Source organism: Doryrhamphus excisus, linkage group LG15, assembly GCF_037039965.1.
Source record: "Doryrhamphus excisus strain RoL-2023G ecotype Guam linkage group LG15, RoL_Dexc_Guam_v1.1, whole genome shotgun sequence".
NCBI classification, from domain to species: Eukaryota; Metazoa; Chordata; class Actinopteri; order Syngnathiformes; family Syngnathidae; genus Doryrhamphus; species Doryrhamphus excisus.
In genome coordinates, this window is record NC_136371.1 from 7,948,584 (window position 1) to 7,975,487 (window position 26,904).

At 42.0% G+C, this 26,904-nt stretch overlaps 4 protein-coding genes across 14 annotated transcripts; 3 read left to right on the top strand and 1 right to left on the bottom strand.

Moving 5' to 3' along the window:
* Positions 1-336: 336 nt before the first annotated feature.
* c1ql2 (complement component 1, q subcomponent-like 2) lies at positions 337-3,668 on the bottom strand. The gene is made up of 2 exons (XM_058051304.2): positions 2,815-3,668; positions 337-2,278 (listed from the first exon to the last, which is right to left on the bottom strand). The coding sequence occupies exons 1-2, from the start codon at positions 3,412-3,414 to the stop codon at positions 2,099-2,101; spliced, it is 780 nt and encodes a 259-aa protein (XP_057907287.1). The 5' UTR covers positions 3,415-3,668; the 3' UTR covers positions 337-2,098.
* A 5,489-nt stretch (positions 3,669-9,157) lies between these two features.
* On the top strand, positions 9,158-14,481 carry LOC131104809 (metalloreductase STEAP3-like). 5 transcript variants are annotated; one of them, XM_058052352.2, is made up of 7 exons: positions 9,158-9,230; positions 9,356-9,419; positions 9,972-10,205; positions 10,462-10,728; positions 10,827-11,354; positions 11,437-11,601; positions 13,851-14,481. In XM_058052352.2, the coding sequence occupies exons 3-7, from the start codon at positions 9,978-9,980 to the stop codon at positions 14,136-14,138; spliced, it is 1,476 nt and encodes a 491-aa protein (XP_057908335.2). In that variant the 5' UTR covers positions 9,158-9,230; positions 9,356-9,419; positions 9,972-9,977; the 3' UTR covers positions 14,139-14,481. The 5 variants fall into 5 exon arrangements, with proteins under 5 accessions (XP_057908335.2, XP_057908339.2, XP_057908336.2 ...); XM_058052353.2 differs by having other exon boundaries at positions 9,212-9,230; positions 9,319-9,419; XM_058052355.2 differs by having other exon boundaries at positions 9,224-9,242.
* A 273-nt stretch (positions 14,482-14,754) lies between these two features.
* Positions 14,755-16,124, top strand: LOC131104813 (acyl-CoA-binding protein-like). The gene is made up of 4 exons (XM_058052363.2): positions 14,755-14,893; positions 14,992-15,109; positions 15,731-15,793; positions 15,867-16,124. The coding sequence occupies exons 1-4, from the start codon at positions 14,786-14,788 to the stop codon at positions 15,938-15,940; spliced, it is 363 nt and encodes a 120-aa protein (XP_057908346.1). The 5' UTR covers positions 14,755-14,785; the 3' UTR covers positions 15,941-16,124.
* Positions 16,125-16,471: 347 nt separating this feature from the next.
* cfap221 (cilia and flagella associated protein 221) lies at positions 16,472-26,783 on the top strand. 7 transcript variants are annotated; one of them, XM_058052343.2, is made up of 25 exons: positions 18,100-18,294; positions 18,533-18,696; positions 18,883-18,983; positions 19,214-19,300; positions 19,379-19,474; positions 19,574-19,674; positions 19,757-19,860; positions 20,035-20,194; positions 20,573-20,699; positions 20,851-20,950; positions 21,051-21,138; positions 21,233-21,320; positions 21,398-21,487; positions 21,576-21,671; positions 22,374-22,461; positions 22,608-22,699; positions 22,865-22,942; positions 23,055-23,162; positions 23,250-23,369; positions 23,478-23,563; positions 23,647-23,719; positions 23,829-23,926; positions 25,010-25,102; positions 25,203-25,296; positions 26,388-26,780. In XM_058052343.2, the coding sequence occupies exons 2-24, from the start codon at positions 18,579-18,581 to the stop codon at positions 25,261-25,263; spliced, it is 2,253 nt and encodes a 750-aa protein (XP_057908326.2). In that variant the 5' UTR covers positions 18,100-18,294; positions 18,533-18,578; the 3' UTR covers positions 25,264-25,296; positions 26,388-26,780. The 7 variants fall into 7 exon arrangements, 6 of the variants coding, with proteins under 6 accessions (XP_078652625.1, XP_078652623.1, XP_057908326.2 ...); XM_078796499.1 differs by lacking the exon at positions 18,100-18,294 and adding an exon at positions 16,472-16,654 and having other exon boundaries at positions 23,055-23,369; positions 26,388-26,783; XM_078796497.1 differs by lacking the exon at positions 18,100-18,294 and adding an exon at positions 17,864-18,067 and having other exon boundaries at positions 23,055-23,369; positions 26,388-26,783.
* The last annotated feature ends 121 nt before the right edge of the window (positions 26,784-26,904 follow it).

Genomic DNA, 26,904 nt, shown 5'->3' on the forward strand with positions numbered 1-26,904 from the left:
AATATGCCATGGTCAACCACAAAATGTTGATCATTTATTATTTATTTTTAGCGAGGGAGCAATATTTGAAGTGTGATATAGAGAGGGACTAGTTTGCAGACATGTTAAATTGTGCAAATGTGACTAAATGATGCTCCTTTATGTAATTTTTTAAACATGTTTGAAAACTATATACGTAAACTACCATAGCAGTGATATGAGCACAAGCATCGGGTCACATGGCTAGTCCACACTTTGAAATATTTTATCGCACATCCCTGTCGAATGGACATTTATTTTGGTGAGTGCGGCGATATAGGCCAACATCTTAATAGAGATTCATCCAAGCCGACGTGCTAATATTTGCTCCCCATGATTTCCATTTATATTGACAGGCGTGGTGTGTAAACAGGTGTTTTGTGTGTGTTCCCAAGGTGATAGTTTGAAGAAGAAGATGAAAAGGAAAAAAAAAAAGATCAAATCCACACAAAAACAGCCATCATGTTAATGGGAACTTACAGCAATTTTTGAGTGTGGCGCGGTGCTGCAGGACTCAATACAAGCAAATGAAAGGTGAAGCACAGGAGGTGGCAGCCGGCAGCTTCCACCCAGTTTGATGCTTGAGAATTAATGGCTTCTTGTGCGGCAACACTGGTCATTTTCTTTTATGTTTCATTGCCAATCAGGAAGCTCCCATACCCTTACAGAATGGGGTGATGCCACAATTTCGAGTAATACTTTGAAATTAGCATCAAAGTATATTTGACTTTATCTGTTATGCATCAGCATAACAATATAAAAGAATAGTACATATGTGGAAGTTAAAGGAGCAAAAAATTTGTTTTGTCCTCGGTATAACCTTTTAAAACAAATACAGGCTCGCTGACTCAAAACACCCACAAGCCATTGTGGAGCAAAGGACAGTCAGGGACTTGGAACATGTGAGCTGTGCTGCTGGACTTCCTGTGCTTTGTCTCACTAAAGTATTGAGGCTATGCTACAATGCAAACAAACATCAAGGAGCTCTGTTGGGAGATTAAAATGAATTGAGAGGATCTTCTGTATATTATCTATGATAGGACCAAGCCTCACCCCACCACGCCACACAATGTTAGCATTTTTTACATCCTCCATGAACCAGGAAGTAGCCTGATATATTTTAGTTATACATAGTCAGTAAAGTATTGCTAAAATTACTACAGTGGCCAGAGATTTTCTAGCAATGACATACCCAACAGCAATGAAAAGAAGGTAGAATGCCTTCAAAGCCGATACACTGTCCTTAAACAATATTTATTGACATGTATGAAAAGTAAATATAAATGAGTGCATTCTTTATTAGTTCATTTGTCAAACACGGAAACACCATTTTGCTCACCAACAGCAAAAAAAAGAAACAACAAACACAAAAAATAATTTATTGAGACATTTTGGCCCCCAGATCGGGATCCCCGCCCCCCCACACTTGTCCTTTGCCGACCCTGTTCTGTGTGATCAGATGGGTCCAGCTCCCTTTGGCAATGTGGATGACGAGAGGAGGATGGACGTATGTGCTTGTTTTAGGTGTTAAACCCAATTTGGAAAGTGACGCTGCACGCGCTTTTAGAAGAAATTATCTATTAAAAGCACATTTTATTAATTCATTCATTTTCTAGGGTCATGAGGTATGCTGGAGCCGATCCCAGCTGACTTTGGGCGAGAGGCAGGGTACAGAAAAAAAATGTGTAACCATAGAGAAGATACTAATTGTGTACAACATGAGCCACAAGTCATAGAAATTCATTTTAACAGCAGATTGGTGAGTTCATCCAGTAGTTGTGTGCAGCGCCGAAACAGACTAATTCCGATTTAGATTGCTCATCGAGTCTGAACTTGATGTATTCTGTCTTTGAAATGCTGCATACGACCAGGTTTTAACAGCAAGATTTATAACAAGCTTATCTGACTGATGTTGGGAATATCACACACCGTTCATCCATTACTCCCTTGAAGAAGAATATCATATTCACCTCGGTTGTGAGGAAGCTGTCCATCTTTTAACTTGCGAGACAAAAACACATTGTAACCAAAACACTCCCATGGAAATAATTAACAGTTGTAGTGATGACTTTGCAGTGGCCTAGTCGGGGTAGAGGATGAAGCCAGAGAAGGTGCTGTACTTGTTATTATTGCCTCCGTGAGCTTTGCCGCCGTCCAGTTTCACATACACCTCGTCGCCTGAGTCCAAGTGCAGCACGGCACTGTTACTGGCGTAGTCGTAGTTCTGGTCTGCATCCTGAGCTATGGCACTGGCTCGGACCTGGGAAAACAGGGCATTACTGGTACAGAGAACCTTATCATTTAAAAATCACAAGAACATCAAGCCCTTGAATGTTTTTCACCGAACGCTGCTGACTGAAAAGAATCCTGCATGAGGGTCACTTTTATCTCTATTTATATCTATATAGATGTAGATGTAGACAAAGCTTTGTGTTATTATTAGTTATTCATATCAAATATTAGTAACATTTTTTTCTTTTTACATTGTGCTTTTTCTTGCTCTATTTTTCAATGTTTTTTTCTTTTTTACAAATATTGATTGATGATAAAAAAAAATCAGTCAAAATGGCTCTTGGTTTGCACTCTGCACACCAAAATAAATAAATAACTACATTATCTGTACAGCACCAAGTGTATTACGTTTTAAAATAAATTAAAACTAGAAAAAAGTGTATGTCTGGTGCAACAGTTGCGCGCTTTCCGTGCGTAAAAGCGCGCATTGTCTTTTCATGGGTACATATAATTAGCCATAACTTGTTTTAGTTACTTTGCCACAGCCTCCTTTCATAATCTAACCTGCCCATTTTTGCACAGGTCAGCCCACATGCTGGTCCCGTCTCCTCCCCGCATCAGCACATGGTAAGTGAAGAAGTAGATCCCGGACACATGACAGGTGAACTTCCCGGTGCTCGGATCGTAGAGGTTCCCCAAGTTTGTAATGACGTCGTCAAACTTTAACACCTCGTATCCCTCATGTGGGTTCTTCAAGCCCACGTAAAAAGCGACTCTGGTACCACCGGTCGTTGAGTTGCCAGCGTCCGTTTCCCCGTGCTCTCCCCCGGCTGCTGTGGTCAAAGCCGGGAAGGCGAGCTTGCTGCCACCACGCTCCCCCGGGGGCCCCCTCGGACCCGGGGGCCCTGGCTCACCCGGTGGGCCCCTCGCTCCCGGTTTACCCGGCCGCCCTGGTTCCCCGCGGCTTCCTTGTGCCATGGGTGGGAGCGGAGCGATGCCGTTAACTGTCTGAGTCTCCTCCCCGGCGGCGTTTCCTCCCGGTTTGGCGGTGTACGGGTCGCACACCATCCGACAGGTGCCCATCATCTCGTAATAGTGAGCAGAAGTCTCAGAGGGGCGCAGGAGGAGTAGCGGCACCGCGACGGCCAAAGCCAGCAGAATCATCACGACAGCGGTGACCACAATCACCACCGACCACTTCCTCCGCGCGGTGCGGAGACCAAGGGACGACAGAAAACCCGCAGAGCCTCGGTGGGGCGTAATGGTGAAAGAGGATGAGGGACTTTTAGTCAGACCAAAAAAAAATTGCTCAAGTTAGTCGAGTGCGCATCGCTCTGTCCAGTGTGAGCGGGCAGAGAGAGCTGCTTTGGACCAGTCTCGGCGGAGGGCGGACAAGAAGCGCCCAGCTGAGTCCAGCTGTCTGTGGCGCGAAAGACGAGACCGGAAGAAGAGAAGAGGGTTGCACTACAAATTAAAATGGCAGATCGCCATTCATCTGCCACAAATAATCAATCAATTTGTCAAGTAAAACCATGTAAGACTACCAAAAATAGAATTATTTGCTTGAATAAAGATTTTAATGTGAAATATTGTAAAGGAAGTACTTTTACATATGGGTGTACTGCATGACTGACTTGACAAAGAGCAGGGAATTTAAGGTTTTGATCACTGGATTAAACAGTAAACTGTTTGCACTTCACCCTTGTCCATATGGATAAAAAGAACTTTAGTGTTATAATGTATGGTCTTGACAACCTTATAAGCAGTGGAGGAGTCCAGTCAGTGTTTCATCCAATGTCCAATGGCAAAGCGATGGTGATGACCAACTCTGACCAATAGCCATTTCACTCTCCATAAGCTGCACTGTACCTCCCTCACGTAGGCAGGAGAGTGGGCTGATAATGAATGCAGGAAACGGTACAGACATGTGGCCACCTGTGGGTCCAAGCTCAATTGCTGCAGGAAAAGATTTGAAGTCTTTTTTTTTTTTTACATGTGAGAGGGCAATGAGCCCTGAATTTAGATTCTTGGTTAAAAAGTTACAATTCTGTAGTCATGCACATAACATTGCTTAGTTCAGTACTGTTATTATTATGTATGTATAATGGTTTCTTCTTCAAGTAAGGTATTCATGTTTCATTTTCATTATAGACAAGTTTCTCCTTAGTCACGTGAGTAGGCCATACTGCAAACCTTTGTGTTGATCTGATACAAAATTCATTGCCAGTATTGCCAAATTTGTCAAAATCATTGAATGATCTTCACCTTTAATTTGTTGGCCATGACTATAATCAGTTGGCCAGTGAATGCTTTACCTTAACTCTGTTAGAGGGTGCTGTAGAGCGCACCTGTTGATGAAATAGTCATCAACATCAACGTTTATCCACAAATGTTCCTTTTTGTTGCTGTGACTTGCTTGTGTTGTGAGGGTCCTGAGTTTTCACTCTGCTGGACCTCCTGTTGCTATTTCCTGTGGCCAAGCTTTGTTTTTTTAAATAGAGTTACACAGTTTTAAAATACAGTTTTTTAAAAATACATTTATTAATAAATTATGTTTTGTGATTGACTGTGGCATATTGTTAGTTAAAAAGGCATATTTAAGCAGATTTGATGCATTCTGTATTACATTAAATTAAGGATTTTCAAGCATAAAAATGGCAAAACGAATGAAAATACAAATATAAGGCATTCAAAGATGTGATGTAGTAGTCCACACTGGTCACTAGGTGTCAGTAATGTTATACGGATTATGCAATAGTCACAGCAGGAAGTAGTCCAGAATACTCTTTATTTCTTATACATCTTATTTCCTGTTATGTCTACTATATTGTGTAATATCAGTGTAAAGGTGACTATAGGGGTGTTATTTCATATGTATAGAGCTCTAATAAAGAGCTAAAAACACAGACAGATATTTGTGAAAATGTAGAATCTCTTCATGCTATAGTATCACTTTGATATTGATATTGGTGTCAATGTATGGATTAATCCGCTCATCCCTTTTTCCGTCACTATTTTCTACATTTTCTTCTTAGGACCAACATACTTTGAGAAAACACAAGCTGGAAAGTAAGCACCATAAATTGGCGCACAGTCCCCACATCAACCATCGAGGCTTTAGAGCTCAAGGTGATGAAATCGGCTGAGGGCAAAGAGAGGGCTTTGCTGAAGCCTAGTGGTCACACCGCCAGAGCCCTATACCCCCCCACAAGCAATTTCAGCTTGTGTTCAGCTCAGGTTTAACTCCCAAAAACATGACTGACGTTGGGTAGCTTGTGGTGAGGAATGGCATGAAAGCTAAGCATAAAATGAAACTGAGGGTAATTCTGAAGACTGGTAAAGGTACATATAAAGAAAGGCAATAATTGTATATACAAAACCAAACCTGAAAGATTCACAAAGGCAAACTGACTGTGTTACACGACAGCACAAATGACCTTTACTCGGGATTAGTACAGTGAACTGTATCTGCAGGCTATGGTGAGTCATGCACGACACACTGTCCACATTATGCACTGCTACTGCCCTGTGGCGTAGCCATCCTTTTAATCACATTGCATGTCAGTGCACTGTTATGCACACAAAACATACGGTGAGACAATTGCAACACTCTGTAATTAACTGCTGTGAGAAGACATTATTTTTTTACTGCCTGCACATGCTACGCTTTACAAAATTGACTACTCTCAATTGACTACTGACTCGAAAGTTGATACCGTATGCAGTCTGGAGACTACAAAACCACCTGATACAACCTATCAGGTTTGTTATTGCACATGATTTTGAGGAAGTTGGTGTCACTTCCGGTTGGTGGATTTATGTGAATAACAGTGCAGGTCATTGAAATTATTTGCTTCGATTGTATGAGTGTGCATGATGTGTTGCATAAAGACACAGAACGTATCAGACGTAATGAATGTTCATTCATTCATTCATTTTCTACCGCTTTTCCTCACGAGGGTCGCGGGGGGTGCTGTCTTCGGGCGAGAGGCGGGGTACACCCTGGACTGGTCGCCAGCCAATCACAGGGCACATATAGACAAACAACCATTCACACTCACATTCATACCTATGGACAATTTGGAGTCACCAATTAACCTAGCATGTTTTTGGAATGTGGGAGGAAACCGGAGTACCCGGAGAAAACCCACGCATGCATGGGGAGAACATGCAAACGCCACACAGAGATGCCCGAGGGTGGAATTGAATCCTGGTCTCCTAGCTGTGGGGTCTGCGCGCTAACCACTCAACCGCCATGCCGCCCACGTAATTTTAATTTTTAGAATTTAGCGCTTCATTGTTGCTGTGTTGATTTTCCATGCGGCTGTAGTGTTTGAACATTAATTTGTAGCAAACCCATACGGAATGGTGTCATAGACACCACCGGTGAAGAGTTTTTCTCCCATGTGCAACGTGCCACCCAGCAATTCTGCATGAGGAGTTGTCGACTACAAGAGAATCAAATGAGCAAATCATGTTGTAGCTAATGTGAAGTGTCACAGAGGATGTGTGAACATCTTACTGAGCCTCAACTAGACAGCCATGAGAACTTGCAGCATCAGCTCCTGTCTCAACCTGTGACCCTAATCCTCAATGACGGTGGAGAAGACTCTGCACACAAAGAAATGTCTTTCTTTGTGACGCCTTGTGACACTGAAGCCCTATCACATGTTGATAGAGCATTAGCGTTTTACTGTCACGTACTTTGACTTCGCTGCACTGATTCACCGACCAGATAAGCACACGTTGTGCATCTTCTAGTGTATCTTTAAACACTGGGATGTTGACTGATATCAAGGTTAGGAATCGTGCAAAACAATAAATTGGTGCTGTTTCGGCCTGTAGAGTTGTTTTATGATACAAGATGCATGTTTTGGCCAATGAGAGAAGTGACTAGTGCCCAAGGATCTCTAAATTGCAAATGTGTTTCAAAGAACTCAACAAACAAGTGGCAATGCCAGAGCTAGAGTGACAGGAAGGCAGGACAGCAAGCATGCACAATTGTGTGTGTATGTGTGTATGTGTCTTTGTGTATGTGTGCATGACGCTAATGTACTGCTGTGAGCCAGAGGGATTCAACCTTTTGCAAGTGGCAAAGGCAGACATGATGAAGTCATGTTGACAGTCTGTAACCTTCGGTCAGACATCCTTTAACACAATTTTGCTTATGCTTATTATTCTAATCCCAGAATCAGCTTTTAAGCAGCAAACACCAGTGCATGTAACATTGAGAAATTAAATGAGGAGATAGAATGAGACGATAAGAGATGTTTATCTTGTTCACAATGCTCAGGGGGGCTTAGAGCCTCAGGCCATGCATGTTGCGTGGCTCAAGACACGAGAAGTAAACTGAGCCCTCAGTCCAGCTTGTGCAAGCTGACTAGGGGTGCCAAGTATGTGTGTGCTACCCACTCGGGGTGCAGCCTTCAGACCTTTTAGCATGGACATGAATAATCTCATAAAACATCAGTTTATGTGTTTCAGTTTTGTGCACAGAAGAAAATGTTCCCGTTTCACACACAGCTGCAGAAATGACAGAAGACGATGTAGGCTCAATGGGAGTATGCTGGAGCCTATCCCAGCTAACTTTGGGTGAGAGGCAAGGTATACCCAGGACCGGTCGGCAGCCAATCGCAGGGCACATATAGACAAACCATCATTCTCACTCACATTCTTACAGAGTTGCCAGTTAACCTAACATGTATGTTTTTGGAATGTGGGAGGAAATCCGAATACCCGGAGAAAACATGCAACATGCAAATTCCATACAGAGATTCTTTTTTTAATTTTTTTTATTTGGGCAAATATATGAAACATTACAGGGCATTTCTTACATCAATCAAAATATAACACTTTCCATTATTTACATTTGTATTCAGCTTTCTGATCACAAGCCCAAAAGGAGCAGGCTGAAGCAAAAGCTTATAAATGCCTACCCCTTTTTGCAAGATATAATCATGTTCATGCCACTGTCTTGTTTTCCCCTGTTATTATCATTGTAATATTATTATTGTTGTTATCATTATCATTATTATCATTATTGTTATAATCTTTATCATTATGACCATCATTATAATCATCATTAGTATTACCATTTCCATCATTATAGTTAACAATTTTTGGATTTTTTTAATTATTTAATTTTACAGACTTCATTGCTTCTTGTAGAGTGCTGTATCATTCCATCTGTTGTTTTCTGAAATCCGCAGCATTTATGCTTTTATTGTCAATTTATTAGTCCACTTTTTGTAACATTTACATATCATTTTCTTTTTTCTTTTCATTTGTCTAATCTTGTGCATTAAAAAACAAGAACTTGAGACTGTGTCTGGACAGGTGACCAACCCAAACATCAGTTTCTTCTTGTTAAGCCCTACCTTGAGGTTTTTAGACGTGCTTTTTAGTTTGTGTGTGTCTAGTGTTGTGCATTAAAAAGCAAGGTTTTAGGTCCGTGCTCAAACCGATGACCAGCTCCAACCCCAGTCTTCACTTGCTGTGCCTAATCTGGGTTGTTTGTTTGCATTGTATTTTATTGTAATTGAAATGAGTATTTTAAATCACCACTTTTCTTTGTTTTATCATCAACAACCAATTGTCGCAAACTCTATTTTTGAAGCAATGATGTCTTGCTGTCCATTGTTACTATTTTTTTTGTAAAGTAATAATTAATAACATAATGATAATTTTCCCAGCATGGATTTGAACCAAGATCTTCTGGATCTCCTGACTGTGTGGCCAACATGCTCCCCACTTGGTGCCATGTGGTCTTATATGAAGTTGCACCAGATATTGCAAATCTTTAGTTTTAGTTTTATGGCGTTTTGGTTCACGTGTGTTTTTTCTTGTACTGTTTCAGTGGCACAGTAGTACAGCACACTTGCTTGCTACAAGTTTATCTTTTGCAAACACGTGGGGGCGTGGTTGGGGCGTGGCCTGGCCAGTGTCGTCAGTTTATCAGGAAGAGAAGCACAGGCAACAAGGTAGCGGCGCCAGTAAGGCACTTAAACATTCCATAATAATGCTAGTAACGCGGTATATTGTATAATAAACTTAAACTTTTACCAATAGAAACGTGTGATATAACGACCACATGCGTTGCACACAGATACTTGGTCGGAGTTAACCTTTCTCGAGTTCGAATCAAGGACGTCCAGCAAGGTTTCTTCACGGTTAGTATGTATATATATTTTTAGGGGTGAGGTAAAAATACACTTTAATGTCTTTGTTATCTATTTTAACCAGCGATACTGAGGTAGACGTCGAATTGAATCAGCAAGGTTGGCAACAACACGTCGTTACTCATATTTATTGTTGTTAAACTTGTTTATCACACACGCGGTGTAAATGTTCCAGGAAATACAAATGGTTACTAAAAATAATTTCTAAGGTTGATCCACTAATACACAGCGAGTATTGAGGATTTATAAGGGATAGTAGCACCAGCAATTTTTACTGAGTTAAATTGACTTTATTTGCATATTATAGTTGATAAATTTCCACGTGCCTTCTCATGTTACTAATACTGTATTTGTCATTTGTGCACGATCACTCTGACTCTGATGTAGGACATGTCATTTGAGACGCAGACAAAATAGTAATTCTACATTTTGGCTCCAATTTAATTAGTCTAACCCAGATTCAATAAGGAATTAACCTAAGAATGACAGCAGACGGATTTGTGTTAACAAACCAGAAGTGACTTCTCCTCACCTATTTGTCAGTGAACCATGCCGGATGAGATGCAAAGAGCTTTAATCCGGAGCCGAGGCGACACGGGAGGATGCAGGCCTCTGGAAGCATGCATGTCTGAGCCCTGCAATCAAGTGGTGGGCATCCTGGGCACCGGCGACTTCTCCCGCTCACTTGCCAGAAGACTTTTGGCATCTGGTTGCCATGTGGTAGTGGGTAGCCGAACCCCCAAACGCTTTGTTACGCTGTTTCCTGAAGAGGCAGAGGTGAGAGGCAATGTTTATTATTAATTTTGTTTATATTCATTAATTTGAGACCTCAGTTTGATTCTTTTCTTGGGCATCTCTGTGTGGAGTTTGCATCTTCTCCCCATGTGTGCGTGGGTTTTCTCTTAATGAACTTTTTGTATAGATGTAGATAATTCGAAAGAACCCACGACAGAACCCATTCCATCCTGGTTTGGATTTGCATGGAGCTACTTAATTCGGAATGTAGGCCTGCAACTAACAATTATTTTAATAGGTGACCTCCCAGCTGGAGGCGGCCAGCCAGGCAGACCTCGTCTTTGTTGCCATCTTCCCGGAGCATCACTCCACACTGTTGGAGTTGAAGCCGGCACTGGCTGGAAAGACATTGGTGGACGTTAGCAACGGCTTGCATGTCAAACGAGGCGGGCCATCACATGCGGAACGGCTGGCCGACATGTTTCCTGAAAGCCATGTTGTGAAAGGGTTTAACACGATATCAGCATGGGTGCTTCAAACTGGACCTCGAGATGGAAGCAGGCAGGTAGGACTATTGGAGGTCCTGTGGTACCTTTGATGTCCAATAGGATAGTTTGAGATTTCCAAAGATTAAACATACTTTTTATCGTCTTTCTTGTCTAGGTTTTCCTATGCAGTGACAGCAGCAATGCCAAGAGCTCAGTCATGGTTTTGTGTCGCAGGATGGGCTTCTGTCCTGTCGATATGGGGCTTCTCTCCTCTTCTGTAGAGGTTGAAAACCTCCCACTCTATCTATTTCCTTCTTGGGGCACCCCCATCCTCATTACCTTGATCCTCTTCTTTTTCTTCTACCTGTACAACTTTGTCCATGACGTCTTGCATCCGTTCGTTAAAGAAGGAAAGAACGTCTTCTACAAAATGCCCATTGAGACGATAAACGTCACATTGCCCTCCGTCGCTTTGGTGATGCTTTCACTAGTCTACATGCCGGGCCTGTGTGCTGCTGTGCTTCAGCTAAGGTGGGGCACCAAATACAATCGATTCCCCGACTGGCTTGACAAATGGCTCATCAAAAGGAAGCAGTTTGGGTTGTGCAGCTTCCTTTGCGCAGCCATGCATGCCATCTACAGTCTTTGTCTGCCCATGAGGCAGTCTGCTCGCTACAGACTTCTCAATGCCGCTTTCAAACAGGTGAGAGACAGGCCTTTGGGATGATATCACCTTTTGCTTCAGGCTGCTAAATCAGGCATGTGTGAAACTATGTGGTGTGCAGGTGCAAGAGGGAGTGGAGAACTCGTGGAGTGACAAGGGTGTGTGGAGGATGGAGCTGTACCTCTCAGTGGGCATCATGGCGCTCGGAATGCTCTCTCTGCTGGCCATCACCTCGCTGCCCTCAGTGGCCGACAGCATCAACTGGCGAGAGTTCAGCTTCATACAAGTAAGACACGTTTCCATTTACTGGCGGTTCGGTTTAGCACAAGTTTTGTCATTTTGGTTGCTCTTCAAACGATGTGTATTTTTGCGAGTAAAACAGACAGACAAACAGAATACTTTATTAATCCCTTTGGGATTCCCTCAGGGAAATTGGCATCTCCACTGCTCCATGTATAGCACTGTTTAAAGTAAATAAATAATACTAATAAAAGTAGATAAGTAAATAGAATAAAGTGTAAAAGAATATAAGATAACATGTAAAAACTCATATATACTATTATATATGGTATTCCTGTAGTCCCTCTGTCTGTTCCGTTTGTTCCCACCCCCTTCCCCAGTGAGGAACAGGCTGAACAGGCTTCTCTGGCTGCTGGTGACAGTGTGCAGACGATGGCTGGTATTGTCCAGAATGACCGCTCCAGAGTCCTCCTCGCTGCCACTGTTGCCAGAGGGTCCAGCTTCATCCTGACCACTGAGCTGGCCCGCTTGTTCAGCTTTTCCAGCGTAGAAAGGTCTGCTCAGTCTAGGAAAGAGCACTGGCGACCACAGACTGGTAGATCATCCACAGGAACTTCCTGTAGATGTTGAAAGCTCTCAGTCTTCTCATGAAATACATCCTGCTCTGAGCTTTCTTATAGAGTTTCTCTGTGTTGCATGACCAGTCCAGCTTGTTGTCCAGCCACAACTCAAGGTATTTGTAGTTCTGAACAACCTCCATCTCCTCCGCTCCCAGCAGAACTGGTCTAGGGCTGGGTCTGTTCCTCCCAAAGTCAATGACCAGCTCCTTCGCAAACCGCAAACATTTAAAAACTTGTGCCGTTATATAGTGAAGTGAACTCGCCAGTTCAGATATGTGTTCATGTTTCACAAAAGGATTGTGGATGATGGAATTTTTTTTTTAAGTGCAGTTTTCCTTCAAGGTATTAAGAGAAACTCAACAAGGTACCAGTCGGCACGGTGTCATCCACAAGTGAGAAATTTTCTCCACCATATTGTCGTACAGTGGTCTGTGTGTTACAACACTTTTATTGCAAATGTTGATCTGAAATTGGTGGAGAAGTCTTCATAAACATGACTACTGGTCAGGTGGCAACAGGTGTGGCCTGTCACTCTGCTGTGAAGAACAGGAAGACAGCCAAGGAACGTAACAATACGTTTAAGCAAATTATATATTTAGAGTTGCCTTCACTTTAGTGGTAAAGTAGCTTTTTGGCTCCAAGTGGTTTTTAATACGGTGTAACAAGGCCCAAATGTCTATTTTGATTCCAAAGGTTGCCCAGCCCTGTGCTAAAGCATCAGTTCTACCTGCTCCTCATCCACTACACATTGCCACGTTTTGGTAACCCAACAATTATTTTGGGACCCTGACACATTTTGACAAAACAAATTGCCTACTGACCTGAACTGGCTGTAGTCACATGGCAAAAAAAATGGCTTAAGACAAGGCGAGGTTTCCCCGAAGGGAAGTCACACATCCATACAACGCCATTTAACGTGTTTGCACTTTTGCAGCTGCCTCAGTTCTGACGTTAACACTCAAAGCTGCCATCAGTGTTGAGGCTCACACATTCCTCTCTCCTCCTTGTCCCCTGGCCCCCCTTTCATCTCGCCACTCAACTAATCCTCTGGCCGTCAGATTAGTCATGTCCCAACCGCCGGCCTTCAGTGAATTATTGCCATCCTTTCAGTGCGAGCCACCGATGAATGTTCCTGTGCAGCGCATCGCTTAAGGACAGACACTTGAATTAGTTGAATCGACTTCTTGCTCTAACATGAAACTGAAGCCAATCACCCACACGGAAGATACTACTGACTTAAAAATACTTGTATACATAGACAAAGAATTGCGGCGTTACTTTAATATCTTGCTGTCAATGCACAGTAGGAATAGATGCCTTGGAATACGGCTTTGTAAAGCAGAAGTAAAGTCATGTGTCTTGGCAAGCAGCACTCACCATGTGGCGATGAGGAAGAACAAGACTATTTTGAACCCTTGACCACTACCTGAGTCAACCTTGGGATTTTTTTTTTGTAATTAATGTGCTTCTGGTGATGTGGATCGCATGCATGGCACTGGCTCAGGTCATGAGTGGAAGGTCAGCGTTTGCTTGCGGCTGTTCTGTGACTTCTGACCCAGTGAACAGGAGAAACCCTGAACACTGCTGGCTGGCACAGCTACAATGCTCTTCTTCAGGTTGAAATGAAATTAAAAAAATATATATATATATCAATTGCCACTTCTATCTCCTACAGTCCACACTAGGCCATTGCGCCCTAACCATGGCCACCATCCACACGCTCCTCTTCGGCTGGGACCGCGCATTCGACCCAGCCCGATACCACTTCTTCCTGCCACCCACCTTCGTTATGGTCCTCATCCTGCCTATCACAGTTCTGCTGGGCCGCCTCACTCTCCTGCTGCCCTGCATGGCCCACCGCCTCCGACAGATCCGTCGCGGCCGGGAGAGGAGTCGTCACATTCGCTTCACTCTGCCCAGCGACGGATACTACAACGGCCTGGATGATGTCAGCAATGTTTGATGTGCACTGGACAAAAAGTAGAGCGCTTTGATTGTGCCAAGCTGAAAACAAATGTGTTGCACACAGGTGGGATGTTTTGTGTTGTATTGGTAATTTAGAAAGCATCAATCATTTGTGTCTACAGAGACTAGTAGATCCTCAACCATCATGCATAATGCATTTGTATTAACAGGTACCTTGTCTGCAGGATTTTGACATTGAATTTATTGTTTCCTGTTTGCATTATAGCTGCTTCCTTCTGGGTGCTTATGTCATCCTAACTGGGGTTAGAATTTGCATTTATTTGTCTTTAAACACAAGCACATTTATATTACAGAATTTTGATTAAAGCCTTTTCTACTCTAGAATTATTTCCAGTTGAGAGATGGAGAGATGTGGATGGGGTCTTTTTTAGGTGATGGACAAACGAGGCCAGGCAGTACGAGTCAATGTGTGGATGCTGCCACCTTGTGGCACAGAATGACAGTTGTCGCTTGAAACCTGCTCTGGGCCCTTGTGCCGTTTTCTGGTTCTGCATGACTTTGTGTGGGTTCCTAAATCACTCTCTAGATCTAAACCTGTCACTCCTGGCTTTCTGTTAGAATTGTAACTGGACACCCACCTTATCAGTACAGTGAGGAGTCGACATTCCTGCTTGTTGATGTGTGATGCAGGTACCTCCCACTTCTGGTCCACAGCAAATCCTGATGACAAGGTTAAAACCCGGAAGGCTGGTTCAACAGTTACAAGGTTTCCGCTTCTCTGCAGTCATGACTGTACGTAAGTATGAGCTGAGGCATTATCACGGTGAAGGCTGCAACATTTTGTGCAGGTTTGTGCACGCCTGCGTCATTCCTGTGTCCTTTATTTCCAGACACAATTTAACAAAGCAGTAGAAGAAGTGAAGGTGCTGAAAACACGACCCAACAGAGGCGAATTGACTGAACTCTATGGTCTATACAAGCAGGCCACAGTTGGGGATGTCAATACAGGTAAGTGACTGAAAGTTTGAAAATGTGTTTGTTTGAAAAGACAGAAAAACACAGTTGGGGATATCTGGTGTTTCTGTACTCCAAGCTGGGCGTGGTTGAGGTCTAAAAGAAGCTGGACAGGTTGGGTGTCATTGTGCAAACTGAAAAGACTGATATCTTTGCATAGAGGTTTAGTAGAACTTCAGGTAGAACCTTTAGTTATCTGTAGTAGATCCATCTTCCTGACTCAATCCGGGGGTACACACTTTCTCAAGAGAACTCAAAACTCTTTTTATGAAGCACATGGTCGGAGTTGACCCCAGTCTCCTGATACGCTGATCCTCTCAGTTCTTCGCACTAAGATAAAGACTCCTGTTTTCTCACTAGATCTACCATCTGTCCCTCTCTTATCTTTCTATCTTAACCCAACTGGTCGAGACAGACGCTTGCCCCACAGAACGTGGGTTCTGTTCATGACCTCTCCCCCAGAGGAAATTTTCCCCTTACTTCCATGCATGCCAAAGAAAAAAATCCAAGAGGACCAACCGCATCCTTTACTTGTTCAGTATGCAGCCCTTGGTGGGCAATGTTTGGACACTCCTGGTCTATACAGAGAATCAACTGGTTGTCCTTTTTCCACAGAAGGTCCAGGGTTTCTCGACTTTGCAGGGAAAGCAAAATGGGATGCGTGGAATGCAAAGAAAGGTCCAGCTTATCCACTTAGACAATGTGAGGTGTGTATACCTGCATAGACTAACTAGATGTTGTGATCCCACAGGTCTGTCCAAGGACGACGCCATGGCTGCCTATGTGGAATTGGTGGAAAGGCTGAAGGCACAATATGGAATATAGAATCATTTCTGTATTGGATCTTCCACCCTGACGCATTTGGAAAGAATATGTTTACCACTGCGTACGCAAGTTGAAGCTCTCTTCTAATGTCATGGTGATGGTATGGGAGAAGAGTGTCACTGTTGGCAAAAAAACACGAGAACCATAGAACACATAAAATTAACTGCTACTTCAAATTGATTATATAAAGCTGGAATAAAATCTTTAAAACAGTCTTATTTCAGCTTCTTTTAAAATACACTTGTGGATGAGGTTGGGAATGGACGCAATATATACATGTAATTGGGTCCAGATGTATTCAAGACCCAGCCAAATTTGGACCCTCACATTGGTCTCCCCAGAGCAGCTGTGGTCACATCTCTCAGACTTAACTGACCCATTAAAAGCTACATTGGTGTGAAAAAGTGTTTGCCCCCTCCCTACTTACCGGCTCTTATTTATTGCATGTTTATCACGCTTAAATGTCTCAGGTCATCGAACAAAGGACAACACAACTGAACACAAAATGCAGTTTTAAAATGAAACTTTTTATTATAAAGGAAACCTAATAACTGCTTCAGCCACACTTAGCAGCAACAACTGCAATCAAGTGTTTGTGTTAACTTGCAATGATTCTCTTACAGCGCTGTGGAAAAATTTTGTCCCACTTATCTTTGCAGAATTGCTGTAATTCAGCCACATTGGAGGCTTTTCCAGCATGAAGCAGCTTTTAAGGTCAGCATCTCAATAGGATTCAGGTCAAGACTTTGACAAGGCCACTCCAAAGTTTCCATTTTAGTTTTCTTTAGCCATTCAGAGGTGGACTTCTTTGTGTGTTTTACTGCAGAACCAAAGTTGGTTTTAGTTTGAGGTCACAAACAGATTGCCAACCTCAAAAAGACAAAGGAGTGTCTCATTGAAACAGTTAGAAAACAAATAACCAGTGGCAACCCCGGTACGTGCCATATATGTATTTTACAAATGAATTACATCTCACCTTCGGCATTGAACACATCTAGACTTGCCTGAGAGACAGTTTCCCCGATATGAGCAGGATGCCAACAATTCAGGTTATCCCCCATGCCCTTACCGTGCATAATCATGTTGTTCTTTAGTGTAAAATAGTATTTACCCTTTACACAGATATTTTGAATTCAAACCAAATAATGTGCAATACATTTCATGACCGCTAGATGTCAGTAAAACACTGCATCAGATTCCAGTCAGTTTCATTGGAGCATCTTTTCACAGTGGAGGGAGGGACTGTGGTTTGAGCCATGTTGAATAAATAATACAGAATAATAAAACGTTTAAATGACTGACATACCTTGTATGACGGGCGACGTGAATCACTGTAGATATCTCATGCACTTTTCTTCTTCTCTCACAAGGTGAATGGTGTGAATGGCGACCTGATAACGATTTTTGATGCAAGATGCAACTTTTTCTTCGTGTTTTTAAATAAATTCAAGCATGGAATACTTTGGTCGCCTGTGCTATCAGTAGCACTCAAACCAGTCCAGCTTTACATTCATTGTAACATCAAAAACCGAATATTGTAACTAATGGTAAAGACAACCACGTACCCAGCCAAATCGGGTGCTAATCATGCTAATCATTCTATCAAGCTAATCATAAATTATGATTAGCAAACCCGTTGTGTCAACTTTCAAAATAATACCGCCTGTGCATCACACGCACATACAGTCCACTAAGATTTTGTAAGATAGATAACTACAAAATTTGTACTGTTTCACAAATTGATTAATGTACTCACGTACCTGTTACGACAGAACACGTGATCTAACATCACGTTAGATGTGTTTTATTTTGAAATAAAATATTAAGCTTCCGGTTTTATTTTAAGCATCATATGAACTTTACAGTTATCGGTCATTGGGCCACAACTAGTTTAAACTCCGCCCCTCAGCACTCGGCTGTCACTATGACAACAACATTTGTTTGTGGGGTCCTCCAGTGAACAAAAAAGGTGGCAAAGGAAATGCCGGTCACATAAACAAAGATTTTCTTTTTTTCTTGGAGGATTAAAATCAACAAATGGGCTAGTCAAAATCCCTGTGCAACGCTCATCAAACATCGTGAGAAAAGCATGTGTCTCGAGTTGCTACCGTGAAGTCGACAACATGGGTAAAAAAAAAAAAAAAACATTACGACAGGCATAAAACGAATGTCGTTGTTTCAGGAAGACAGATTAGAAATTCGAGATTATGGATAATAAAATTATGGCCGAAAGAAGTTAAATTATAAGATACAAATTCTGTTCAAGAATCAAATTAGCTAAACTCCGTGTGTACTTAACACACACAGGACTGAATTCTTTTTTCTCAATGGGAAACCTGCGCCAGTGGAGCCAGGTAGAAGTTATAACGAAAGCTTTTGCTGTTAGCCTTGGCGATAATACTACTAGTGTTTACCATAGGCAGAGTTTATGTGTTTTTGTCAAATTATGATACTACAGCTATGGGTTTTGCTAATGTATGCCGTTCAATGACCTTATAATGAATGTACCGATTGCTTAATTCAATTTTTAACTTGTGCTTTGCAGCAGGTGGTTAAAATGAACATACCGCTGTGCTCTTTGCTGTTTTTCAGCTGCCAGCCACTTTTCTCGTTTGGCTGACCCTTGACCTCCTGGAGAATGGCCGTCTCGACCTCATTGATGCACACAGACACCCTCGGAAGTGGAGCACCTCTGTCTCTGAGCCAGCTGGTGGAGGAAGGAAGACGTAGTGTCCCAAACCATCTATTGGAATCCAGTAAGCACTATGATTATGCTTTCTGGTGGGGGATATATTCCATTCCATTTATTAACTTGCTGCAAGTTTGGAGGCCGAATTGACTGTCGAAGCCGGTTATTCCTAACCAAATGAACTTCTGCATTCAAGAACTGCCGAAGATACAAATAATTCTGAATCAGTATATATGTATTTTTCCCACTGTAGAATTTTTTTTCAAAGAGAAGAGCAACAGCTTGATCGAAGTGGATCCTCCCGAAATTCACTTCACCGGCTTCAAGCTGGAAAAGGACTATGTGAAGAGTGTGGTGAGAAAAATACCACTTTGATTTGGTGTTAGACTGTAAATTATTCCAATTTCTTGGAATTATAAAATCCTCTTGTTTGGTTTCAAAGAGAAATATGAATGAAGGATGGATGAACGGATTCCTCATCATGTATGCTTGATGAATGTGGATGTAAGCATGGGGAATATCTAAATGCTTCTCTCAAGTGCATATGATGAATTGTAAATTAATCGCATTTCCCTCCTCCTTAGAAACTAATCAACATCTCATCGAGAGTGCTGAATATTCATATCATCCCCACCCAAACCAAGCACTTCCGAACAACCTATGCCAAAAAGGTACTCTTCTTCTGAGCTCAGGAAGTTTTAAGAGTCAACTCTGTTGTCAACATTTTGTCTGATCTGACTTCTATCAAGTTTCGGCTCATTCCTGGCCTTGCCTACACAGTGAAGGTTAAATTCTGTCCTCGTGAGTGGGTTCGTGTGTCTGACTGTATTCGGGTTCACTGTGAGGTGAGCATGCAACCACGATGACGGTAACAAGGATAATACATCTCATGATCTTACCTCCCTCTCACCCTCCATGTCTGCTCTCCGTCTGCACTTTTTAAGGCGGATCAGAACCTCTTAGTTCCAGTTCATGCTTACCCCTCCACCGCTCATGTCCACATCCCATCCCGCATTGACTTACCAGCAACCCCACTTGGACAAAGGTGTGTGTTGGTGTTCTCTTTGAATGTGCACTTCATCCATACAGGGAAGTAATGGACTCTGTGCGTGTGGCCCTTCCTCTAGTGTTAGCCACGTCATTCCACTGAGCTGCAGATCTCCCAATGATTTGGAGTTCCATGTGCACCTGATCAAGCCGCATGAGGCCTTCTCCATCTGTCCACTCACAGGTAGAAAGAATGCTGTGGAGTGCCCTTTTTATTGTTTTTAAACTGCAATAAAATGCTTTTGTTTCGGCGATTAAGTCTAGTGTTTGTGTATCTCCCCGAACATTACAGCAACACGTAAAATGGTGAGGTACTTCTGCATATTATTGTTTTTAACAATAAATTTTTCATTTTCAGGTTTGATCCCAGCCAACGGTCAGGTGCAGATCATCGTTACCTTCAGACCCTGCCGCTATGAGACTAGTCAAGTCACTGTCCGGCTGGTTATCTCACAGTTTAACACAAAATCGTATCTCTGTACCATCACTGGAAGCTCCGCCCCTCTCCTCGATCTCAGGTATTACCAGATTTACTGTGTAATTAACTTGGGCGACCAAAAACTCACAGCAACAGGACTGAGATTACCTTGCAGAGACATATATATTTTTGTGTGTTCCCGTGAGAAAGAGGAAGCAGGAAGCATCACATGCAGCCACGTTATCCACAACCCTACCTTGATGTTATCTCAGTCTGAATGTTAATAATTTATTAGTGGTCGTTGGAGTCAAATGATGTGCAGCACATGAACCAAGAAATAGAAATACTAAATATGTTTGGACAATTATTCATACTTTCATCAATTCTTAGCTACCTCCAGCTCACTGTATCAGATGTTAATCTTACTCTGGACAGTGCTATCTATATTTTTAATCTTTATTCCACTTGTGCGGAATAGGGAGCTGGATCATAAAAGCACGTCTGCTAAAAGTAAAGGGTCTTTGCCAGCTATTCAGGCGTCCCCTCGGATTAAAACACAAAGTCCAGTCAAACAAAAGACCACCAAGGATGACATCAAAGCAAAGGTAATGCATGACAGGATTGGCTATTATTGGAGTTCTGGTCTCTGTGCATATTGCTTCATTCACTTACAGCTGTCACTGATTTCTTTGATTCATTTACCTTACAGTATACTATTACATTGTCTGTATTTACTTCTCTCTCACTATCCTCCAGCCAAAACCAAAACCTCTGGTGGATGCCTCCACCCATGGAGGGGTGGCAAAGATGCTGCAGAAGGACATCAGCAAACTTTGTGCCGAACACCCGAGTCAAGGTTTGTTCACTTGCATGAAGTTTGTGTGCTGTTGTGACTACTGTAAAGTTGTGGAACCTCAGTTTGACAAAGCCTAAGTCACTTGCCTTGCACTTGTAAGGTGTGCTGAACAGGCAGAAGAAGGAGGCTCTCTTCCTGAAAAAGGTTCAACAAAATGTTAAAGAAGAGCAAACCAATCGCCTGCGTGTGTAGGTTCAACCATAATCCTCTCTTTGTTGTTTAAGTTGCCTACCATATACGGTTTACTTTTGTCCATGTCATGCATTGTAATATATTCACCAGACAAGTCCATCGGGGTAAAGACCCAGTGACAGAGGCAACCAGGTGCCAGGTGCTGAAGGAAAGAGAGCTTGCATTACAGCAGTACAAGGTAAGATTCACCTGGAACTGGTTTGGTTGAAACGATTATTGTTAAGAAATATTTTAAATATTGTGACTGTGTTGTAGGTCAGGAAGGGAGAAGTAAGACAGGAGAATGACTTCACGAGTGGACCACCAAAACTTTACTCAGTTCGATTAATATGTGATGCTGGGCAGGTAAACACTGTAGCAACTGAACTGAGGAAATCATCCTGTTGCCATATCAGCATGTGACACTCACATGCATTTTTGGATCCTCCTCTAGACCCCCATGGGAGTCCCATCCTTCCAGTTTCACCCTAGCTTTCGGTGGGAGCTTAAACAGAGGGCCCTAAAACTATTTCAGCAGGCAGCACGCAAGGTAGACACACGCAAACGTACATAAGTCTCCGAGGTTGCAGGTACATTTAGTTGAGCACCATGCTAAATGTAGAGCATGTTTCTTGGATGCAGAGCATTTTAATTGAAGTAATAATAAAGAAAATAGCACTCTGCAGAGCACAGGCCTACCCCAGTGCCAAATATTACACTTTTGGAGATAACCCTCCTCCTGCACATGACTACATGTAGTCATTAAGACTCATGCATTATTCAGTGAAGAAGAGACAAATGTCCTGTTTCACCATGTTAAAAGTGAAAATACATTCCTGTATTTGCGCCTGAGTGCAAGTTTTAATAGATTTTTCCTCACCTTACACTTTGGAAACCTGTCATGTTCGTAACACACAGTCCTACTCATTTACAATGAGCATTGTATGGGCACAGCACTTGAATGCATTTGTATAGGGTTGTAACTACCGATTATTTATCATGATTCATTAAAGTTAAAACTTGTGATTAATCTGTAATCATGTAATCATTTTACAGCCCTAATTTTTACATCAACAAACGTTGAATCCAATACCAAAATAGTTTTTGATCAATCATCGATTCATTCATTCATAGCTCTACCTTCTTAATTTCAGAACAATGAAAAACAGATGTGAGAAGTCTTGAGGAACCCTCCCACGCATCAACATAATAGCTGTTGGCTCCTTAAACCTGCTCTGTGCTCCCCACGCAGGTTGTGATGCAGTGTCGCATGAAGCGGACACTGTCCCTGTGGACGAAGCTACCAGATGCTGCAGCAACTTCACTCTCGACACAGAAAGGTCTTCTTTTTTATCACCCTTGAGTTCTCCCTCAAAGCACATAACAGCTATTTGTGGCACTGTGTGCATTGGTTCATGATACGAATGTGACCCCTTTGGTCAGACGACCGTAGAAGTTAACTTCTGTCGTTTCACATTTGTCTCAGTAGAAGATGAGGAGGCGTGTGTGATGAAGATCCCCACAGACAGAATCTTTCCTTCTTCCTTTCCGCTTTGCTCTGATGATGCTGATTCGCTGGTTTGTATGTTCTGTTACTGAAAACAGAAACTCGCTGTTTAGTTTTCAGACATACCTGCATCACATCTCACACAACCAATACAGGATTCATAAAATATAAAGTCTGCCTTTACGTCGATAATAACAGGTATTTTACATCAATTACACACTTCTGGATTTTTGCAGACTCTTGACTTTGCTGCTGTGCCTGTGGATACCGTTGATGTAAGAGTGACAACGCACGTGCCGACCTTCAAGCTTCAAGTAGGTGCAGCTACCTGCTCATGTCAGTCCTCACATCTCCTCAGCTACACAACAAGTAATTAGTGCACTTGAACAGCTATTCATCTATTTGATAAGCTGATTTGTTTGTTAGGTTCCTCTGTACTACAAGATTATGGAATACCAGCCTGTGTCAGCCTGGGAGGCCTTTAATTCTTTCATCCCCACGACCTTAGCCCGCCCACTTCGCACTGAAGATCCTGTAAAGGAACTACTCATAAAGATGAACCAGTATCATTCACACATTTGCTGTATCTACCAATTATGTCTTCATTTTTTTCACCCCAAGGAGGATGGCTCTCAGTCCCCCACAACAGGGGAAGAGGAAGAGCAAGATGCCAACGATCTTAACTTCACTTTCCCGAGTGCTCTCCTCAAACCCATTCAAGCACACCCACTGCGAATCTTTGTAAGGCTCCTTTTCATGTTTAGCAATCATTGATGGATGATTATTAACATTGCAGATAACACTTTGGTATAGATATTTTCTGTCATATGTTTTCATTATGTGCTCTAGAACCCTGCTCCTGGCCTCCAGGCCTACAAGCCAACCCCTAAATATCTTGAAAGTGATATGGACTTCCATCTCTGTCCGCTTCCTCGGTATAAACCTTTCATTTTTCACCTTTACTTAATATGTGCTGTTTGATTTTGTTAGCTATATAATCATTGTACTCTATGTGTAGTTATTCAACCGCTGAGGGCTGCACAAATGGGATGGAGTCACAAACTTTGCACACACAGCCTCTCGAACCAAAGGTAATTCAGTTTCTGTCTTTTATCGAAGGCCAGTGAAGCTATTGAAATTAAACATCTCTAATATATTAAAAAATAGGTCACTGCTAAGCTGTCTTTTCTTTTGCATTAGGGAGCAATCACAGGACTGAAGACATGGGACAAATTTGACTTAATGACGGCAACATGTTTGTCCAAACATGCTGCCTTGACAAGCATCATCCTAAATGGGTAATTATATATTTGCACTTATAAAACGATTTCTTGTAGTGAATACAATGTGCTTCATTAGTAGCTTTCCTCATGATCTGTCAAATGATGTCCTTCGCCCTCTTTCGATGCTAGCATATAACAGTATATTCAAGTAGATTCCTTTATGTAGATGTCCTTCATATGCTCAAGTCCATGTGTGTGAGAGAGAGAGAGAGCCTTCGGCTCTCATTTTAGACTGATGCACATCCTATATAGTATCATCACTCTCTGTTGGGGTTGGACATTTTCTCTAGAAGCTGTCTATTCAGGTTGGATTTGATCTTTTATCTATTTTGAGAGACAGTAGCAGTTTTTTCCTTTGACATTTATTCAGATGGGGATTTCAAAAAGTGCATACAGAGTTCCTAAGATAGTCCATCCTGAAGGGGAAAAAAACAATTCAGCTATCTGACTTTTTATTGGCTCTATACATCTGTGCAGTTGGTGGCAACATAACAGTGAAAACGGCCTGTAGGCCATGTTATTAATATAACCCAGCAATACTAGCATCCTCCTAACCTCAACCCCAAGATTTTTTTTATTGCATCAGGGAGGATTCTGGTGGGATTTATCCTTATTTACTGGAAAGTGTCCCTCACTTTCAGATGCAACTGTTGATAGGTATGTTAACAGCACCCTTTAGGAACTGCGAGACTGCTGTTGGTATCCAAATGCTACTTCAAAGTGCTACTGCAGTACAGGCACCCAGCTCTTGACAATGGAAGACTTAGAAAATGCATACCAAATGGTACCGGAATGAACTCTACTGCTTCAGAAACAGGGTTGACTGACAAATGACTTCTTCTCGGAAATGCTGCTGGAGATAAGTACATGTAAGGAGGCTAAAAGTAAAACTTTGGCTTGGCTGTGCTTTAATTCACTTTAGTCCTCAAAGTGCTTTCAGGCAAACCGTGTAGTTTTATCTTTGCTGTTCAAAAGCAGCTCTTAGACGTCCTTTCATCTAAGCAAGGCCGAGTGGATATCCGTCCTCCTCTGTTCTGTCACATATGGTCTGACTCTCAGGTGCATCAATCAATGTGTGTGTGTGTGTGTGTCTTGTAGTTCGGCTGACTATAATAAAGACATCCTTCCTGTCACATCTCCTGCTGCTTTCACCCAACTTCCTGCCTCTCTCCCAGGAGGCACGGACAAAAAGTAAGCACAATATTGAGTGAGCCTCAATATTTTTTCGTCAATCACTATGTAGAAAATGTTTGTTTCTCTTCTCATACCTTGTATAATTGACTGCATGTAGGTTTGACACAAACCTGACCACGGAACTGATCAGGTCAGAATTTCTCTCTGGTCTGCAGTGACAACCTTTCAACCTTCCCTGGGCACAACCAATGGTGAGCAATTTTTTTTTAAGGAAAGGCTTTACTATACTATAACTACCTATACTATAAACAGGGTGAATGTTGAAGTTCAGGTCCAGGTAATTCCTGCAGTGCCTAATAGACACATAGTGTCTTTTGGATAAACCAAACACGAAGTTAATCAATTGCAAATCTAAGAGCACACAATATAATGCTGCTTTTGTTGCGGTTCAACTTTTTTTTTTTGCTTTTGTTGCTGTAGTACTGACATTTTTGTACTAATTGCTTGTTATATAGCAACAAAACCCAGTATGGAATTCATATAAATTCGGCAGGATATAAACGATTATATTTCACTCTTATTCCTGGATGTAATCATTAAAGGTGCTGTAGAGATTCATCAATTAAGCTGGGTTGCTCTGTGGCAGGCACCAGAGGCAGCGCCTAGGAGGAAGGGGTGGGGTGGGGTGGGGGTGAGCAAGATGGAGCTGCTTGGAGCCCACTGAAAGGGCTTCTTATTCATCACAACGGGGCTGTTACTAGCCCCCCCTCACACTTGCTGTTGAAAGGATTTACATCAATAATAATATCATCTCAAAAGCGGGGAGGAGCTGTTTTGTCATTTAAAAGCTGTATACCAGCTTTGGATAGGACTGTGACTGACCCTAATGCTTGCCTACTCTTACCCCTAGAGGGAGCTCCAACTCAGTGAGTCTAAAGAACAGCAAACAATGGCTTGAATTGCTTTGGCATTTGCTTGGATTCACGTGCTAAAGAGAAAAATCCACTTAACTCAGAAGAGAGTGGCGACTTTAAAGCAGATTGCATTATTAAGAATCATGTAATCATATTTTCCATTTACTTGACATGTAGCTTCCAGTTGTGGATTTTATGAAAACCACAGCCATGCAATAATACACATAAGGTAGGAAGCGATGCAATGGGAGTCGGTCTGTATAATTAATTCACACAGCTGCCAGCATCTAGTAATAATAGTCAGTATTTTATTACACTTTTTGCTGTTAACCTCGACAGTGGAGCAGTGCACAAGCTCAGTACAGACCACAGCTTGTTGAAGCTCTAACCTACCAACCTTCTTTTTCCTTTCCTGATTGCAAACACAGGTGCACCAAGGGAAGACGAGCCTAATTATCCCAATTCATCTTACCCTCTCCATCCAAACCCTGTTCAGGGTCAAACGGAAGCTCCAATCAGTCAGTGAACACATCACAGCACTGACACATATTGACAGACAGCCGTTCACGCTCATATTCACACTTAGTTCAATTCATACTCTTCAGTGAATGTAATTTTGTTAGAAAAATGTTATCTTATTGCATTTATAAAAGCAGTTTGGTTTCATGTGTACTATTAATAGATTTTGTTTAGGGCTGTCAAAAATAATGCAGCTAATTAATTTCATTATTTACTTTAATATATCTCAATTTCCTGTCACTAAAATACTGTACATTTCTAAATTTCTTGTTAATAAAATACTGTAAAAAACAATGTTGCAAATGTGGATTAATCATGATTAATTGATTTGAAAACACTGATTAATCTGATTAAAACTTTGACTGATTTGACAGCCCTAATTTTGTTACATTAATAGGCTCTGTATGATTCCATATGATTCTCTTC

Bases quoted from the DNA above. Each gene is read 5' to 3' on its own strand.
- c1ql2 (XM_058051304.2), bottom strand. From the start codon at position 3,414: ATGATTCTGCTGGCTTTGGCCGTCGCGGTGCCGCTACTCCTCCTGCGC. The intron at 2,279-2,814 runs GTTAGATTATGA...CTGTTTTCCCAG, and splicing joins ACCTGTGCAAAAATGGGCAG to GTCCGAGCCAGTGCCATAGC.
- LOC131104809 (XM_058052352.2), top strand. From the start codon at position 9,978: ATGCCGGATGAGATGCAAAGAGCTTTAATCCGGAGCCGAGGCGACACG. The intron at 10,729-10,826 runs GTAGGACTATTG...TTTCTTGTCTAG, and splicing joins CTCGAGATGGAAGCAGGCAG to GTTTTCCTATGCAGTGACAG. The intron at 11,602-13,850 runs GTAAGACACGTT...TATCTCCTACAG, and splicing joins GAGAGTTCAGCTTCATACAA to TCCACACTAGGCCATTGCGC.
- LOC131104813 (XM_058052363.2), top strand. From the start codon at position 14,786: ATGCAGGTACCTCCCACTTCTGGTCCACAGCAAATCCTGATGACAAGG. The intron at 15,110-15,730 runs GTAAGTGACTGA...CTTTTTCCACAG, and splicing joins AGTTGGGGATGTCAATACAG to AAGGTCCAGGGTTTCTCGAC. The intron at 15,794-15,866 runs GTCCAGCTTATC...GTGATCCCACAG, and splicing joins TGCGTGGAATGCAAAGAAAG to GTCTGTCCAAGGACGACGCC.
- cfap221 (XM_078796499.1), top strand. From the start codon at position 18,579: ATGGCCGTCTCGACCTCATTGATGCACACAGACACCCTCGGAAGTGGA. The intron at 18,984-19,213 runs GTGAGAAAAATA...CCTCCTCCTTAG, and splicing joins AGGACTATGTGAAGAGTGTG to AAACTAATCAACATCTCATC. The intron at 22,462-22,607 runs GTCTTCTTTTTT...CATTTGTCTCAG, and splicing joins TTCACTCTCGACACAGAAAG to TAGAAGATGAGGAGGCGTGT.